This window comes from Leptinotarsa decemlineata, unplaced genomic scaffold (genome assembly GCF_025532065.1).
Source record: "Leptinotarsa decemlineata unplaced genomic scaffold, Ldec_3_MD MMD2_tig00000505_RagTag_RagTag, whole genome shotgun sequence".
NCBI classification, from domain to species: domain Eukaryota; kingdom Metazoa; phylum Arthropoda; class Insecta; order Coleoptera; family Chrysomelidae; genus Leptinotarsa; species Leptinotarsa decemlineata.
In genome coordinates, this window is record NW_027412549.1 from 8,226,650 (window position 1) to 8,245,822 (window position 19,173).

Sequence of the window (19,173 nt, forward strand, 5' to 3'; positions counted from 1 at the left end):
TCTTGATTATTCCAAAAAGTTTGTCAGCATCGTTGTTCTTCTTTCACAAAATGTATCATAATCAAAAGTCTATTTCAGTAGTATCTTTGATATATTCAGAAAAAACATTATCAAACTCGATAAATGTTTTTATTTTGTATATAAGGTACCTGGATGTGGTGAATAGCATGGTATTCACGTCATATGCTGTTTGTACAGGAATAAAAAAGCATGTTATAGATTTACCCAAATATTTGTCTATCTCAAAAATATTTCCCATTCGACGAAAAGTTTTGATCATGCAGCGAAGGACTCATAATCGTAACCCATTGAGTCCTCTGCTGGCTGAAATTTTCATGGATAACCTAGAAAATGAAATCCATAGTAATCAGTTAATTAACAGTTGCTTGTACTGATCTATAGATACGTAGATGATATCTCAGTCTGATTTACTGGTACAGCTAGACAATTAGGTGAAAGTTTGTCGAATATCTCAACTCCATTCACCCGTCAATAAAATTCAGGGAGGTAAACCACGCGCTTTATTATAAAGCCATACATAAATAAAAATCTAATAGGTGGTAGAAAAACTGGCCCCATTTTCATAATCATTAATAATAAATCAGATTTCTTGTAGGAACTATTTGAACAGAATACATTTTCACCTGAAATGATTTATTTTATAAATATATAATACCCTCCGATTATCAACTGTATTATGATGGGTGGGTGTAACTAACACAGAATTATACTGTGAGTAAAACTGTATTCATAAACTGTTTACAACTAATTAACGAGTGATCTAATCCTGTTTGGACCAACGTGTTAGATCGTCTGATTGTGTTCGCGGAGTTCGCGCGGAAGAATGTCACTCGGCTGTTCGCCACAGTGTTGCCAGACTCAATCGGTGATACCACATCAACTAAACCAACCGCCACTGTTTTATGGTCCAAATTCCCGTAAATAAACAAAGTTATGCTGCCTTCAAGAAAAGGATGGAAAAGACATCTCTATTGTCTTTTGTTACTCTGAGGTACTAACACTGAAGGTTTGTTCTGGTTCTAACATCCGAAACTGTTTGGTAACAGTGCAAGACATGATGCGTACACGCAAAAAATCTCAAACAGTCCGAAATAGTCTTGGACACTTGTTTAAACCAAAACGCTTTTGAGGAGACCACTGTGCCTTCTATCGTATATATGAAGATATATGAAGAGATGAAGACGAGAAAATACTATTGATCATGTCCATTTTGTTATGTAGCGTATCCTTATAGTCAGTTAAAATGTTATATAACCTCAATCATTAATTATTCAAATCAAATAAATAAAAAAACGTCCTAGACCCAAACAAATTTCCACATGAATGCGCATAAGCAACGGGAACAGTTCTCAACAGTTCAGCCTTGAGGGCAAGAACGATTCGGGACCTTCAATACAGTTTAGGATCATTTCGCAGTCGAAACCAGAATAGAGGATTCATCAATCCGAACTTATCCTCAATAAACCATAACGCTCTATATCAATTGCGCATGATCCTGACGTCCTAGAACCTGAATTACTGAATTTCGTAGAACCAGAACAAACTTGTAGAACCACGTAGACCCACAATAAACCTTAAATAAGTTTATTTTGAGCATACTTGAAAATTCCCATGGACAAAGGAATTTTCATAGGTGCATGAAAATTCATAAATAATATTGGTTATTGTCATTAGTCAAACTTCTTGTGACATAAATGTCATCTGTACTATAGCTGAAGAAAAATTATTTTGAATTGAAAATATATAAACTAATATTGAAGCCTCAACTTCCTCATTTTGAAATTTTAATATATTCACGATCATTCATGGCGAATTCCAATTCTGCTGGTGCTTTGGGCGGGAGTAATACCGAAGATGATGAGTTGACTCTTCCTCGTGCAAGTATCAATAAAATGATAAAGGAATTGGTACCATCTGTGAGAATAGCTAATGAAGCCCGAGAGTTGATCTTGAATTGCTGTACAGAATTCATACACCTGCTGAGTTCTGAGGCAAATGAAATTTGCAACCAACTTCATAAAAAAACTATCAATGCTGAACATGTTTTAATGGGTAAGTAGTCATGACATTGTCACTAGATGTTCAAGGCATAATTAATACATTATTTGCTTTGATATTTACTACCTATGATCTATATGACCATTTTTATCAACTCTTTGGTATAACTTGTATTTTTTCAGCTTTGAACAGATTGGGTTTTTGTGATTATACAGCAGAAGCAGAAGCTGTCCTCAAAGATTGCAAAGCCGTAGCAGCTAAACGAAGGAGGCAAAGCACCCGCCTGGAAAATCTCGGTATACCTGAAGAGGAGCTCCTGAGACAACAACAGGAGTTGTTTGCAAAAGCACGACAAGAGCAGGTAAATTTTTTTAAACATTTTTGAGTGATAGATTGATGGTGCAGGAGGGTGTCTGATTTGATTCTATTATAGTCGGTGACGAATTAGATGTATAGAGTAATCTAACAGGAATGTAATGCATCTGCAAGCTGTTCCATAATAAAGTGCTAGATTATGCATTAATTTACAAATGTTGAGTCTGTAAATGCAACTACGTATCAATAATGACCGCAGGGGGATGAAGTTTCGGGTATGATTTCCATATTAGAATTAGTCCTTCTGGAAATAAAAATTATTGGCATGAAGTTATCCACAGATTTCTGGCCACACATGCTGACGTAGAGGAAAATAAAAATCTGTGGTTGGGATACGAAATTATTAGCACCCGTACTAATATCTGTGGCTGGAAATACCTATTCACTATAGGTTGAACGTGGAATTATTAAGACTATTTGGTGTTGTAACTTTTTTATAGAATCTTGAGTAGATTGACGCATTGATAATCGTTTTCTCATCAACAATACAAATTTAGGGAAAAATAAAATTGGAAATATTACTTTCTAATACCCCATATAGAAATGATATACGATGATGTGCGTCCATCAAAATCACACAACTTCCATAGTTTCTTGAGTAGATTAACTTGGTGATGACAGTTTTCTTGTCATCTAAACAGATTTTGAAAAAGAAATTGTTGAAACAATCACTCATTTTTTGAGATTCCTTGTATTCATTAAAATCACACAACTCTTATAGAATCTTGGGTAGATCGATGTAGTTAGAACCGTTTTCTTGTCACCCATACAGATTTCAATAAAAAAATTGTTGCACCAATCAGACTCATTTTTTGAGATTTCTTGTAGAATTGGAACCAGAAGATGTGCGTTCATGAAAATCACACAACTCTTAATTAGTGTGAAGTTACCCACAACTTTTCATCCACAGTTTATGACGAAGGACAATCGAACAGGGTTTAGAATGAGATTTGCGAACAGTGTTGCCAGATTGCAAATATTAATAATTTTACCTGTATTTTGATGTTATCATTTTAAAAACATGATATATTATTGAAACATGTCGAATAAATGAGTCGGCATTCTACATAAACTCATTATATCAGCCAACTGTCCGTATACAAGCAGTAATAACGAAAAAAATGTAAAATAAGAGTAAAATATTATTCAGGAAAAATTCATTCGTACCGAAACAGGTAGCGAATGAGAACTGGAAAAGTAGTTTCTCGGTAAAAATTTTATGACTTGTAAAAAGTATGTCATTTTAAATATCCTGCGTTAAACAATACCGAATGCCCAGGAAAGACATCCACAAATTATCAAATTTCTCACTGATCAAAAATAGTTTGTTGACGGAAATTTCAGGATTATTTCAACGAAAGTATATCTATCGACGTGCTACAACAAATTTGCGTACCATTCGTTTCTTGGGTTCGAAAAAAAATAGTTCCATATATTCTGAACTGAATTATTCAAAAAAGTCGAATTTCTCACTTATCAAAAATAGTTTGTCGATGAAAATTTCAGAATACATTCTTCTGAAGTATATCTATCGACGTGCTGAAACAGATTTGCGTACCATACGTTCCTTGGGTGCGAAAAAAAATAGTTCCATATATTCGGAACTGAATAACTCAAAAAAAGTATAATTTCTCTCTTATCAAAAATAGTTTGTCGATGAAAATTTTAGAATATATTCTTCTAAAGTATATCTTTCGACGTGCTGAAAAAGATTTGCGTACCATACGTTCCTTGGTTGCGAAAAAAAATAGTTCCGTATATTCGGAACTGAATTACCAAAAAAGTCAAATTTCTCACTTATCAAGAATAGTTTGTCGATGAAAATTTCAGAATATATTCTTCTAAAGTATATCTTTCGACGTGGTCAAACAGATTTGCGTACCATACGTTCCTTGGGTGCGAAAAAAAATACTTCCGTATATTCGGAACTGAATTACTCAAAAAACTCAAATTTCTCACTTATCAAAAATAGTTTGTCGATGAAAATTTCAGAATATATTCTTCTAAAGTATATCTATCGACGTGGTTAAACAGATTTGCGTACCATACGTTCCTTGGGTGCGAAAAAAAATACTTCCGTATATTCGGAACTGAATTACTCAAAAAACTCAAATTTCTCACTTATCAAAGATAGTTTGTCGATGAAAATTTCAGAATATATTCTTCTGAAGTATATCTTTCGACGTGCTGAAACAGATTTGCGTACCATACGTTCCTTGGGTGCGAAAAAAAATAGTTCCATATATTCGGAACTGAATAACTCAAAGAAAGTATAATTTCTCTCTTATCAAAAATAGTTTGTCGATGAAAATTTTAGAATATATTCTTCTAAAGTATATCTTTCGACGTGCTGAAGAAGATTTGCGTACCATACGTTCCTTGGTTGCGAAAAAAAATAGTTCCGTATATTCGGAACTGAATTACCAAAAAAGTCAAATTTCTCACTTATCAAGAATAGTTTGTCGATGAAAATTTCAGAATATATTCTTCTAAAGTATATCTATCGACGTGGTTGAACAGATTTGCGTACCATACGTTCCTTGGGTGCGAAAAAAAATACTTCCGTATATTCGGAACTGAATTACTCAAAAAACTCAAATTTCTCACTTATCAAAAATAGTTTGTCGATGAAAGTTTCAGAATATATCCTTCTGAAGTATATCTATCGAGGTGGCTAAACAGATTTGCGTACCATACGTTCCTTCGGTGCGAAAAAAAAAGTTCCATATATTCGGAACTGAATTACCCAAAAAAGTCAAATTTCTCACTTATCAAGAATAGTTTGCCGATGAAAATTTCAGAATATATTCTTCTGAAGTATATCTATCGACGTGATCAAACAGATTTGCGTACCATACGTTCCTTGGGTGCGAAAAAAAATACTTCCGTATATTCGGAACTGAATTACTCAAAAAACTCAAATTTCTCACTTATCAAAAATAGTTTGTCGATGAAAATTTCAGAATATATTCTTCTAAAGTATATCTATCGACGTGGTTAAACAGATTTGCGTACCATACGTTTCTTGGGTGCGAAAAAAAATACTTCCGTATATTCGGAACTGAATTACTCAAAAAACTCAAATTTCTCACTCATCAAAAATAGTTTGTCGATGAAAATTTCAGAATATATTCTTCTGAAGTATATCTATCGACGTGTTCAAACAGATTTGCGTACCATACGTTCCTTCGGTGCGAAAAAAAAAATTTCATCGACAAACTATTCTTGATAAGTGAGAAATTTGACTTTTTTGGGTAATTCAGTTCCGAATATATGGAACTTTTTTTTCGCACCGAAGGAACGTATGGTACGCAGATCTGTTTGAACACGTCGATAGATATACTTCAGAAGAATATATTCTGAAATTATCATCGACAAACTATTCTTGATAAGTGAGAAATTTGACTTTTTTGAGTAATTCAGTTCCGAATATACGGAAGTATTTTTTTTCGCACCCAAGGAACGTATGGTACGCAAATCTGTTTGACCACGTCGATAGATATACTTCAGAAGAATATATTCTGAAATTTTCATCGACAAACTATTCTTGATAAGTGAGAAATTTGACTTTTTTGAGTAATTCAGTTCCGAATATACGGAAGTATTTTTTTTCGCACCCAAGGAACGTATGGTACGCAAATCTGTTTGACCACGTCGATAGATATACTTCAGTAGAATATATTCTGGAATTTTCATCGACAAATTATTCTTGATAAGTGAGAAATTTGACTTTTTTGGGTAATTCAGTTCCGAATATACGGAAGTATTTTTTTTCGCACCCAAGGATCGTATGGTACGCAAATCTGTTCAACCACGTCGATAGATATACTTTAGAAGAATATATTCTGAAATCTTCATCGAAAAACTATTCTTGATAAGTGAGAAATTTGACTTTTTTGGGTAATTCAGTTCCGAATATATGGAACTTTTTTTTCGCACCGAAGGAACGTATGGTTCGCAGATCTGTTTGAACACGTCGATAGATATACTTCAGAAGAATATATTCTGAAATTATCATCGACAAACTATTCTTGATAAGTGAGAAATTTGACTTTTTTGGGTAATTCAGTTCCGAATATATGGAACTTTTTTTTTCGCAATGAAGGAACGTATGGTACGCAGATCTGTTTGAACACGTCAATAGATATACTTCAGAAGAATATATTCTGAAATTATCATCGACAAACTATTCTTGATAAGTGAGAAATTTGACTTTTTTGGGTAATTCAGTTCCGAATATATGGAACTTTTTTTTTCGCACCGAAGGAACGTATGGTACGCAGATCTGTTTGAACACGTCGATAGATATACTTCAGAAGAATATATTCTGAAATTTTCATCGACAAACTATTTTTGATAAGTGAGAAATTTGAGTTTTTTGAGTAATTCAGTTCCGAATATACGGAAGTATTTTTTTCGCACCCAAGGAACGTATGGTACGCAAATCTGTTTAACCACGTCGATAGATATACTTTAGAAGGATATATTCTGAAATTTCCATCGACAAACTATTTTTGATAAGTGAGAAATTTGAGTTTTTTGAGTAATTCAGTTCCGAATATACGGAAGTATTTTTTTTCGCACCCAAGGAACGTATGGTACGCAAATCTGTTTAACCACGTCGATAGATATACTTTAGAAGAATATATTCTGAAATTTTCATCGACAAACTATTTTTGATAAGTGAGAAATTTGAGTTTTTTGAGTAATTCAGTTCCGAATATACGGAAGTATTTTTTTTCGCACCCAAGGAACTTATGGTACGCAAATCTGTTCAACCACGTCGATAGATATACTTTAGAAGAATATATTCTGAAATTTTCATCGACAAACTATTTTTGATAAGTGAGAAATTTGAGTTTTTTGAGTAATTCAGTTCCGAATATACGGAAGTATTTTTTTTCGCACCCAAGGAACGTATGGTACGCAAATCTGTTTAACCACGTCGATAGATATACTTTAGAAGGATATATTCTGAAATTTCCATCGACAAACTATTTTTGATAAGTGAGAAATTTGAGTTTTTTGAGTAATTCAGTTCCGAATATACGGAAGTATTTTTTTTCGCACCCAAGGAACGTATGGTACGCAAATCTGTTTAACCACGTCGATAGATATACTTTAGAAGAATATATTCTGAAATTTTCATCGACAAACTATTTTTGATAAGTGAGAAATTTGAGTTTTTTGGGTAATTCAGTTCCGAATATATGGAACTTTTTTTTCGCACTGAAGGAACGTATGGTACGCAAATCTGTTCAGCCACCTCGATAGATATACTTCAGAAGGATATATTCTGAAACTTTCATCGACAAACTATTTTTGATAAGTGAGAAATTTGAGTTTTTTGAGTAATTCAGTTCCGAATATACGGAAGTATTTTTTTTCGCACCCAAGGAACGTATGGTACGCAAATCTGTTTGACCACGTCGATAGATATACTCTAGAAGAATATATTCTGAAATTTTCATCGACAAACTATTCTTGATAAGTGAGAAATTTGACTTTTTTGGTAATTCAGTTCCGAATATACGGAACTATTTTTTTTCGCAACCAAGGAACGTATGGTACGCAAATCTTTTTCAGCACGTCGAAAGATATACTTTAGAAGAATATATTCTAAAATTTTCATCGACAAACTATTTTGATAAGAGAGAAATTATACTTTTTTTGAGTTATTCAGTTCCGAATATATGGAACTATTTTTTTTTTCGCACCCAAGGAACGTATGGTACGCAAATCTGTTTCAGCACGTCGATAGATATACTTCAGAAGAATATATTCTGAAATTTTCATCGACAAACTATTTTTGATAAGTGAGAAATTCGACTTTTTTGAATAATTCAGTTCAGAATATATGGAACTATTTTTTTCGCACCCAAGAAACGAATGGTACGCAAATTTGTTGTAGCACGTCGATAGGTATACTTCAGAAGAATATATTCTGAAATTTTCATCGACAAACTATTCTTGATAAGTGAGAAATTAGACTTTTTTGGGTAATTCAGTTCCGATTATATGGAACTTTTTTTTTCGCACTGAAGGAACGTATGGTACGCAAATCTGTTCAACCACGTCGATAGATATACTTCAGAAGAATATATTCTGAAATTTTCATCGACAAACTATTCTTGATAAGTGAGAAATTTGACTTTTTTGGGTAATTCAGTTCCGAATATACGGAACTATTTTTTTTCGCAATCAAGGAACGTATGGTACGCAAATCTTTTTCAGCACGTCGAAAGATATACTTTAGAAGAATATATTCTGAAATTTTCATCGACAAACTATTTTTGATAAGTGAGAAATTTGACTTTTTTGAGTAATTCAGTTCCGAATATATGGAAGTATTTTTTTTCGCACCCAAGGAACGTATGGTACGCAAATCTATTTGACCACGTCGATAGGTATACTTTAGAAGAATATATTCTGAAATTTTCATCATGGAACTATTTTTTTTCGCACCCAAGAAACGAATGGTACGCGAATTTGTTGCTTTCACTGAAATAATCCTGAAATTTCCGTCAACAAACTATTTTTGATCAGTGAGAAATTTGATAATTTGTGGATGTCTCTCCTGGGCATTCGGTATTGTTTAACGCAGGATATTTCAAATGACATACTTTTTACAAGTCATAAAATTTTTACCGAGCAACTACTTTTCCAGTTTTCATTCGCTACCTGTTTCGGTACGAATGAATTTTTCCTGAATAATATTTTACTCTTATTTTACATTTTTTTCGGTATTACTGCTTGTATACGGACAGTTGGCTGATATAATGAGTTTATGTAGAATGCCGACTCATTTATTCGACATGTTTCAATAATATATCATATTTTTAAAATGATAACATCAAAATATAGGTAAAATTATTAATATTTGCAATCTGGCAACACTGTTCGCAAATCTCATTCTAAACCCTGTTCGATTGTCCTTCGTCATAAACTGTGGATGAAAAGTTGTGGGTAACTTCACACTAATCAACTCTTATAGAATCTTGAGTAGATCGATATAGTGGAAACCGTTTTCTTGTCACCCATACAGATTTCGAGAAAAAAATTGTTGCAACAATCAGACTTACTTTTTGAAACACCTTGTAGAATGGGAACCATATGATGTGCGTACATGAAAATTACACGACTCTTATAGAATCTTGGGTAGTTCGATATAGTGAAAACCCTTTTCTTGTCACCAATACAGATTTCGAGAAAAACATTGTTGCAACAATCAGACTCACTTTTCAAAACACCTTGTAGAATTGGAACCATATGATGTGCGTTCTTGAAAATTACACAACTCTTATAGAATCTTGGGTAGATCGATGTAGTGAGAACCGTTTTCTTGTCACCCATACAGATTTAGATAAAAAAATTGTTGCAACAATCACTCATTTTTTGAGATTCCTTGTAGAATTGGAACCAGAAGATGTGCGTTCATGAAAATCACACAACTCTTATAGAATCTTGAGTAGATCGATATAGTGGAAACCGTTTTCTTGTCACTCATACAGATTTCGAGAAAAAAATTGTTGCAACAATCAGACTCACTTTTTAAAATACCTTGTAGAATCAGAACCAGAAGATGTGAGTTCATGAAAATTACATAACTCTTATAGAATCTTGGATAGATCGATAAAGTGAAAACTGTTTTCTTGTCACCCATAGAGATTTTGATAAAAAAAATTGTTGCAACAATCAGACTCATTTTTTGAGATTCCTTGTAGAATTGGAACCAGAAGATGTGCGTTCATGAAAATTACACAACTGTTATAGAATCTTGGGTAGATCGACATAGTGAAAACCGTTTTCTTGTCACCCATAGAGATTTCAATAAAAAAATTGTTGCAACAATCAGACTCACTTTTTAAAACACCTTGTAGAATTAGAACCATGAAAATCACACAACTCTTATAGAATCTTGGGTAGACCACTATATCGATATACCCAAGATTCTATAAGAGTTGTGTGATTTTCATGAACGCACATCATATGGTTCCAATTCTACAAGGTGTTTTAAAAAGTGAATCTGATTGTTGCAACAATTTTTTTCTCAAAATCTGGGTTTTCACCATATCGATCTACACAAGATTCTATAATAGTTGTATGATTTTCATGAATACAAGAAATCTCAAAAAATGAGTCTGATTGTTTCAACAATTTCTTTTTCGAAATCTGTTTAGATGACAAGAAAACTGTCATCACCAAGTAAATCTACTCAAGAAACTATGGAAGTTGTGTGATTTTGATGGAAGCACATCATCGGATAACATTTTTATATGGGGTATTGGAAAGTAAGTCTAATATTTCCAATTTTATTTTTCCCTAAATTTGTATTGTTGATGAAAAAACGATTATCAACGCGTCAATCTACTCAAGATTCTATAAAAAAGTCAAACACCAAATAGTCTTAATAATTCCACGTTCAACCTATAGTGAGTAGGTATTTCCAGCCACAGATATTAGTACGGGTGCTAATAATTTCGTATCCCAACCACAGATTTTTATTTTCCTCTACGTCAGCATGTGTGGCCAGAAATCTGTGGATAACTTCACGCCAATATAAAAATTGATGTGTTCTTTGAAATTTTCAATTACACATCTTTTTCTGACTTACAGGGGGGTCAAGTTTTCATTGGAACGCCCTGTATAAGTTTTTGACTTTAGGGCTAGTTCACAAGTTCTTATAATTGTGAATTCTACACTAAACTACACTTCTTTTTTATTAATCAAAATATGATTCTTGCTATAAAAAAAATTTATTGTTTCAATAAAACTATAAGTTCATTAAAAAAAAAAAGTAATTGTAAATGATAACAAATTCATTTAAGGCCTTGTTAAGACCATTTGCTATATTGTTAATGTAAGAAGGGAAAGAGAAAGCTGAAAAACCGATGGAATAAATATTTCTTTTCTTCAAATTAGTTTTTCAAGGAAATCTGTCTTAGTTGGTCTATTTACATTCAATGTTTTCAATGTTCTGGTTAAACTTTAACAACTTAAAATATAACTATTAACATTTAACTTTTAATTATAGGCTTATGCCGACCAACAGCAGTGGGAACAGCTTCAGGCCGCGGCGCAGCAAGCACAGCTCTCTACACTTCCCAGTGATGATCAGGACGAGTATTCGTAGATAAAGTTAGAGAGTGATTTGGGAGATCTGGATAGCTGTAAATAATTTTGGGGTAACAGACTCACGTGAGCTATTTGAATTGTGTTGACCAATAATTTGTATAGTATTTATTTAAGTATACGAATATCAAAATATTTGATGTAGGAGGGAAATGTGTGATTTTTGACAGTTGTATGGGAATGCTTATTTTTATAAAAATTTAAATTTAGATGGTCCTTTTGTATCACATGTTTTCATTCAATTTCGAAAAATATGAAGATAGTAACTGTAATCTTTTTTCTTGAATATATACATAATTATATTTTTTATTTATTGTATTTTCATAATAAATATTAATTGGTTCGAAAATATTGCAATATTTTGTAAATAAATATAAATTTGTTTTATCATTTTTACTTGGATAGTGAAGAGACCATCCCATTCATAGAAAGTTATAAGAAATAGTCATCCACTTGAATTTTATTATAAATTTGTGGTGGACTTGAGACTGAAACATGAATTATCCTCTAATTTATTTCCATATTAGTTTATCTCCTTCAGAAGAATGTACCAGCTAGACACCTGTTGGTATCAAAGTGCAATTACTCCAAATATTTGTGTGTTGTGATTTTCGTTTTAATTTTGTTACGTTTCTCCACACAATTCAATTCATATGTAATTATTATAGATCGTCACTGTTTTCCACCCCATCTTATTGAAAATATCAAAAAAACTCCCAGGTTCAGCTGTAGTATCTGTATAAACACTGCTTCAATTTTGTTCTACTGGATTCATGTCATTTTGAATGTTTTATGGACAAAAAAAATTCTGTGATAACACCAACATCATTTAAATTGAAAGGAGATAGTTTTAGAAGAGAATAATTTTTGAGAAAGAAAGGTTTTGCCTCTCTACAATCAAAATCAAAAATTAACTGCACAAAGATATGTAGATCATGCAAAGAAGTAACTTTTAGGCACAAACTCGAAGAAAAAAGCCTTCTCAAATCAGTTATTTTCATATAAACATTGAATTACACGAAAGAAAAATACTTTCGAAACAAATACTTTTATATGAACACTGAATTATACGGAAAACACTTCTCTCCAATCCGTTTGTATTCCAAACATTCGTCATGGAATCGAATCAGATATCATTCACAGGATTGCTACACAATATAGTGAATGAAAGAAGTAAAATTTCACTTTCATGGAATACTGTCTTCCTCACTGGTGGACATCCGATGTTTCACCGTAAGACACTCGCCTTATTGGCTCTTCGGTACCAAATATGGGTAACATAAGAAAAAACACTCAATTCATTCATATAATTATGACTTCTTGTCAAAGAATGAGTTGAAACTACCCATGTTATCGATTAGAGTACGTGAATAACATTCATTCGCTTATTTGATTGAATCCCAGCTATAGGAATCCTGTTTAAATTGAAAGATTATATATTTTTAGCAATGTCTCCATTTATAAATGTAGACATCACTAGAAAAAAGCTTATATATGGAGTGTAACAAGGACACGTTTAATACAAGCAGATTTTTTTCATTATATTCTATACATGAAAGTGGAAAAATGAGGGTTGATTTCAACATATTCTGACAAAATATGGATCCTCGTTGTTTTTCCATTGAACATTGTTGTTTTGACCCACGATTGTTTTACTGTGAGTATGAAATGCTCAATGCACACAAGAATTACAATAACTCTTGTTAAAAGATAGGATGAGAAAATAACTAGCTAGAAATAACTAGACAAGATTTAATTCTAACTGTACTGTTATAAGGTTTGAAACGTAATGAATTGAATTTTACACAAAATGCAATGTTTCACATCTGTAGGTATTTTAGAGAAGGGGTTTATCTTTCGAGGGATAAAGGAAGGTTTGGATTAACATAGGTAGGCGAGATCATAATAGTGGTTAATTCCCAAGATGAGGGATACAAGGAATAATTAAATAATTAAAAATTTACTGGTTGCTTGAGAAAAGGTATTTGGGAATATTGAATTTTATGAGCATAAGTGGATTATAAAGGCCCATAAATTTGAGACCAACTGGAAAACCCCCATTATAAATAATGAAAAATTAAATAACTTAAACAAGATTAGCTAACAATACATAAAATGAAAATAATGCCATAAAACAATCTGTTTTGTTGTACAAATTTTAGAGCTGGCAATTCTAGGCTTAATACTAAAAAATTAAGATTCAATATTACTGGAGTTTTTTCCCAACATCAAATCGTTATTTTTAACAACTCGACACGTGTTTCGATCACCAAGTGATCATCTTCAAAGAGGAAGATTAAAACTGGTTTTAATTGACAATTTGACAAGGTTCCAAACAGTGCATCATAAATTAAGATTCACTTGAAAAACATAATAACCTCGACAGTAAGGTCTTGAGACCGAACATGCCGCCAACCTTGAACTGTCCAAGTTCAATAAAATAAAATAGAGCCGTTAATTGAAGGGTAGAGGGCAAAGTTTTTTAGTACAGCGCTTGCACTCGCCACTTTTGGTTTTTAGAGTCACTACACGCACAATGACGTCTTCTCCTGGATGGATTGCGGTGATTCTACCAGAACCATATCTCCAACTTGTATCCTGCTAGTTGATTCAGAACGTTGATGCGAGCTAATAAGGTTATTTAGATATTCCTTATGCCAGCGATCCCAAAAGTGCTGCTTTAATTTCTGCGCATGTTGCCAGGCAGACAATCGGTTAGATGAAGTGTTAGTGAAGTCAACCTCTGGACAGCTTATCAATGGAGCATCAGTGAGGATGTGGCCGGCAGTCAAAGGCAAAAGGTCGTTGGGATCCGAGGATAAAGGGGATAAAGGACGAGAGTTCAATATCGCTTCGATCTCAATTATATATATTTCTAATTGTTCATATATAAGCAATGTATCTCCGACAGTGCGGAGTAAATGTTTTTTAAATGATTTGACTGCAGCTTTCCAAAGTCCTCCAAAATGAGGAGCTCGGGTTGGTATGAAATGCCAAGTGAGTCTTTCTTTATCAAAATGTTATTTTATAGCGGTTTGATAATCAGCTGAATTGAATAAGGCTTGCAGCTCACGGTCAGCGCCGACAAAGTTAGTGCCGTTGTCGGAAAAGATTTCAAGGGACTATTCTCTCCTAGCAAGAAAGCGCTTAATACTAGCCAAAAAAGCTTCCTAGTAAGATCGGAAACAAACTTCAAATGGATGGATACAGTGGGCCGCAGTAGTCAACACCCGTTTTCAAAAAAGGTCGCGAAGGCACAACGCGGTAGTCAGATAGAGGACCTGGTTCATTATCCGCCAGACGAGGTTTTGCACGAAAACAGGAAAGGCAACCGTGAATAACCTTTCTTACGTTATTTCGCCCGTCAAGCGGCCAATATGTTTGGCGAACTGAATACAAGGTTGCCTGAACCCCAGCATGCATGAGTCGTATGTGTTCCTCGCGGATAATAAGCCGAGTGATATGGTGATTAGCAGGCAAAAGTATAGGGTGAAGCTGATCTAAAGGTAAGGGGGACCGACGAAGTCTACCGTATAGTCTCAATATTCCTACATCATCTAAATATGGACTTGAAGGGATTAATTTTTTTTTATTTAGATTTCAAACCGCATCAACCACATAGGGTTATTACCGGCGGTACATATGGGATACAGTTAATATCGGTATACATTAAATTGTATTAAATATATGGATTCGTTTGACATATTTTATTACATTATTCCATTCTCTATTTAGAATGGTGGATATGTCTCCGGTTAGCTTCAATTCGTTTATCTCTTGTTGGTGCTGTTGACATGTGAATAGGTGTTCCACTGTTAGGTCCATGTTGCAATTTTCACATTTACTCCGAGCTTCCTTTTTTAGTAAATGTTGGTGAGTGAGACGAGTGTGTCCAATTCTTAGGCGACTTATGATTATTTGATTTTTTCGACTAAGGGCACCATAATTTTTTATTTCCATGTTGGGATTTATTTTGTACAGTTTATTGGCAGTTGAAGATTGCTATTTCTGCTTCCAGATAGCGTTTATGGAAGTTTATATCTGACGATATATGTCTGTGTGTAGTGTTTTTTCGAATGTCACTCCACTAGTGTTTGAGAGAGCGTTACGTGCCAGCATGTCGGCTTTCTCATTTCCTGGTATTCCAATGTGTGAAGGTATCCAGATTATCTCGACTCTTTTTCCTTCTTGGTGAAGTTTGAAAAGCTCTAATCCTAATTTGTTGTAGAAGAGGATGTTTAGGATATAATTGGCGGATTCCCTCTATTGCACTCAATGAATCTGTGAATATTACAGAGTTTTCATTTACTTGTCTCGCATGTATAATTTCCTGTGCGATGGCATAAACCTCTCCAGTGTAAATACTGCTGACGCTAGGTAGTTTGTAACTTTTACTCTCATGTTTGCTGAATACGGCTGCTCCTACACCTCTTTCTGATTTAGAAGCATCGGTATAGATGTGATTGAAGTTAGAGAACTTAGAAGAAATGGCCTGGAATGATTTTCGGATCAGTGCAGCAGGAGTTTAATCTTTCGGGAATATAAGCAGTTCTGTGTTACAGGGTGGAATATCGATTAACTATGGAGGAGTATTTAAGGAAATGGGATAGGTAGATGAGAGGTTGATAGTAACAGGTATTCTGTATGGGCGGCATAATGTGAGTCTTTTTGTTGGTATATTTCATTTATATGCATGGGAAAAATGCGACTATGAGTAGGATTTTTAGGATTGGATGAAATTCTTGAAGCATAGGTCATACTAAGGTAGTTTCTTCTCATTTGTAATGGGAGTTCTCCTGACTCAACGTACAAGCTTTCCACTGGACTAGTCCGAAACGCTCCATATGCTATTCTTATACCAGCGTGATAAACGCTATCTAATAGTTTTAAAATTGTTTCTCTGGCACTTGAGTACACTATAGCTCCGTAGTCTAATCTTGATCTCACTGTTGATTTATACAGGTGCATCAGGGTTGAGTAGTCTGTCCCCCCAGGAATGGTTAGCTAGAGTTTTTAGTAGGTTAAGACCATTTTGGGATGACTGTTTGAGTTTCTCTATATGTTTTTTCCATAGAAGTTTTTTATTTCTAACCGGGATATTATAAGCTTATATCGTCATAGTTACGCTGTCAATAAAGAGGGTCATAACTCCCTTGGGACATTATAGATTTTATAATTCCCTCTACCTTTCACAAGTAAAAATAAATAGAAATGAAAACTGAACCATATTTTATTTATTCACGTCATTACAAATAATAAATGTACAATTTTGAAATGTTCCCTGAAAATTACTTCCGCCACTGGAAACAATTTCTTCTTTTGTATGGCTGGAACTTCTGTTCACTACAGTCGAGGTACCTGCCTCTTCTGATGCCAAAGTAGACAACATACGCGCCGTTTTATTTCTCAATTCGATGCTATCCTCCAAATACCCCTCCGCCACCGTGGAACTTTTCCAACCTCCGTGTCTTTTTAAGTTAGTCATAGTTGCTCCTGCATTGGCTAGAGCAGTAGCAGAAGTGCGACGAAGGCAATGTCCCATATAGGGAGATGAGTTTGGCAATCCTAAATACATTGCGATTTTGCTGGGGATTTTCCCAAACATGTTTTTTCCAATTGGCTGAGATGTACATTTATTTTGTCGGAAGCTCAAAAAAAATCGTTCAATACGTTTAGGACGCAAAGACATATAAAGTCTTAATAAAGGCAAAGCGGAGAACTCTTTTTCATCCACAACTGTAAATTTCTTCGATACACCAGGTTTACTTTCCGGTACGTTCACTCCCATAACGGAATCCCGGTCCTCTATATCCGATATCTTCATATTCAAAAGTTCCTGACTTCTGCATCCTCCAAAATAACCCATAATCAAAACAACCTATAACAAAAAAAAAAGGAAATAAATACACACAAAAAGGAAAATAAGAAAAAAATTACCTTATGCAATAAATGAATATCATTAGGAGCGTCCTTTAGGAATCTGATAACATCTTTAGGAGATAAAACAGCAGACTTTTTCGGCTTATAACTCTTACTCTTCCGTTTCAAAAAAGCCTGTAGTTCATTGAACTTACTGATATCTCGTTTCTCATGTATAGTCACCATCGATTTTAGCATTGACCATTTAGTCCATAAAGAATTCGGACTATACGTTTCTGACTGAAACGAATAAACACAATTACTACCAAATCTACCGAAAAACATAGAAAATTCCTTACCAGTTCTTGAAAATATGCCAGAAATACAGTTTCAGTGACATCTTTTGGCATAACATTTTTCCGTGTCAGCCAGTCCAGATATATCTTGTATTCTTTTTGGTATACGGCTTCACTTTTCGATGGAATTAATGATTCTCTTGCTTGTTCAGCTTTTTTCAAAATATCCTCCATTATATTTGGGGTAGAAAACACGTTTTCACCGCAAACACAGCTTGATAACAAAGTTCTGTTTATAAACAAGTAACATAGCAACAACCTAGCAACAAGAAAACTCTACTATAATCAACGGTACCTGATTTAAATATACCGGGAAGGTAATGAATTGGTACATTTTTCCGTTTCAAAAATGAACAAAATTTCATTGAAATCGGTCAGAAATAAAATTATCTATGTACCACGGGAATTAATGAGCCTTAATAACCTCAGGCAATTGCTGTCCCTCGGGCCAGAGGCCCTCGGGTCGCAAACTTTGCCATCGATAATTAAGGCCCTCCTAATTCCCTTGATACATAAATAACTATTATCGAAGATGAGTCCGAGAAATTTCATGTTATCAACGAATTCCAGTTGTTGATTGTACAAGCTTAAGGATGGATTCTGCCCATTGGAACTTTGAGTGAATACCATGCATTTAGTTTTTTTGGCAGTGAATTGAAGTCCTGTTTGCTTGGACCATTCTTCGAGATGTCCTATGGCATGATGGAGGAGTTTGGTTGATGATTGCATATTTTTGCCATTAGTGTATAAAACTAAGTCGTCAGCATAAATATTAGCTTTAATCGGAGCTACAATATTTTCCAGAATATCGTTTATGGCAACCAGAAAAAGGGTGGCGCTTAGAGATGAACCTTGTGGAATACCATTTTCTTGTGTCTTGAGGTTGTATCTTGAGTACTCCATTAGCTCTCACTCTGAAGATTATGTTTCCCAAAAAATTTTGTATGAATGCCAAGATGTTTCCATCAATTTTCCAGCTTTTCAGTTGTTTAACCACTTTATATTTCCATACCCGCTCATACGCTTTTTCTAGATCGAAAAAGACTGCTATTAGGTTTTGCTTATTCGCAAATGCCTCCCTGATATCTGTTTCTAAATTCACAAGAGTGTCTAGAGTGGATCTGTACTTTCGGAAACCGCTTTGTTCAGGAATCACAAGATTATTCTGTTCTAAGAAGTACTTCAATCTTGCATTGATTATTTTTTCAAGCATTTTGCACATGGTACAGATGAGGGATATAGGTCTGTACGAATGTGGGTCTGTTTTGTTCTTATTTGATTTCAGTATCGGGATTATAATTACTTCTGACCAGCTGGATGGAAACTGATTTGAGAGGAATATTCTGTTCATAATGTTGAGAAGATGATGTTTTCCTGATATAGGGAGTTTTTTTTAAATATATATGGTATTGTATCATGTCCGGGGCTAGAA

At 34.0% G+C, this 19,173-nt stretch overlaps 2 protein-coding genes across 2 annotated transcripts; one reads left to right on the forward strand and one right to left on the reverse strand.

Annotated features, from left to right (window-relative positions):
- The first annotated feature begins 1,505 nt into the window (after positions 1-1,505).
- Positions 1,506-11,916, forward strand: NC2beta (Negative Cofactor 2beta). Its single transcript, XM_023173673.2, has 3 exons — positions 1,506-2,073; positions 2,202-2,380; positions 11,429-11,916. Exons 1-3 carry the CDS (start codon positions 1,827-1,829, stop codon positions 11,525-11,527), a joined length of 525 nt encoding a protein of 174 aa, XP_023029441.1. The 5' UTR covers positions 1,506-1,826; the 3' UTR covers positions 11,528-11,916.
- A 4,822-nt stretch (positions 11,917-16,738) lies between these two features.
- On the reverse strand, positions 16,739-18,020 carry LOC141481757 (uncharacterized). Its single transcript, XM_074173865.1, has 3 exons — positions 17,745-18,020; positions 17,464-17,685; positions 16,739-17,404 (listed from the first exon to the last, which is right to left on the reverse strand). The coding sequence occupies exons 1-3, from the start codon at positions 17,913-17,915 to the stop codon at positions 16,757-16,759; spliced, it is 1,041 nt and encodes a 346-aa protein (XP_074029966.1). The 5' UTR covers positions 17,916-18,020; the 3' UTR covers positions 16,739-16,756.
- Positions 18,021-19,173: the final 1,153 nt, after the last annotated feature.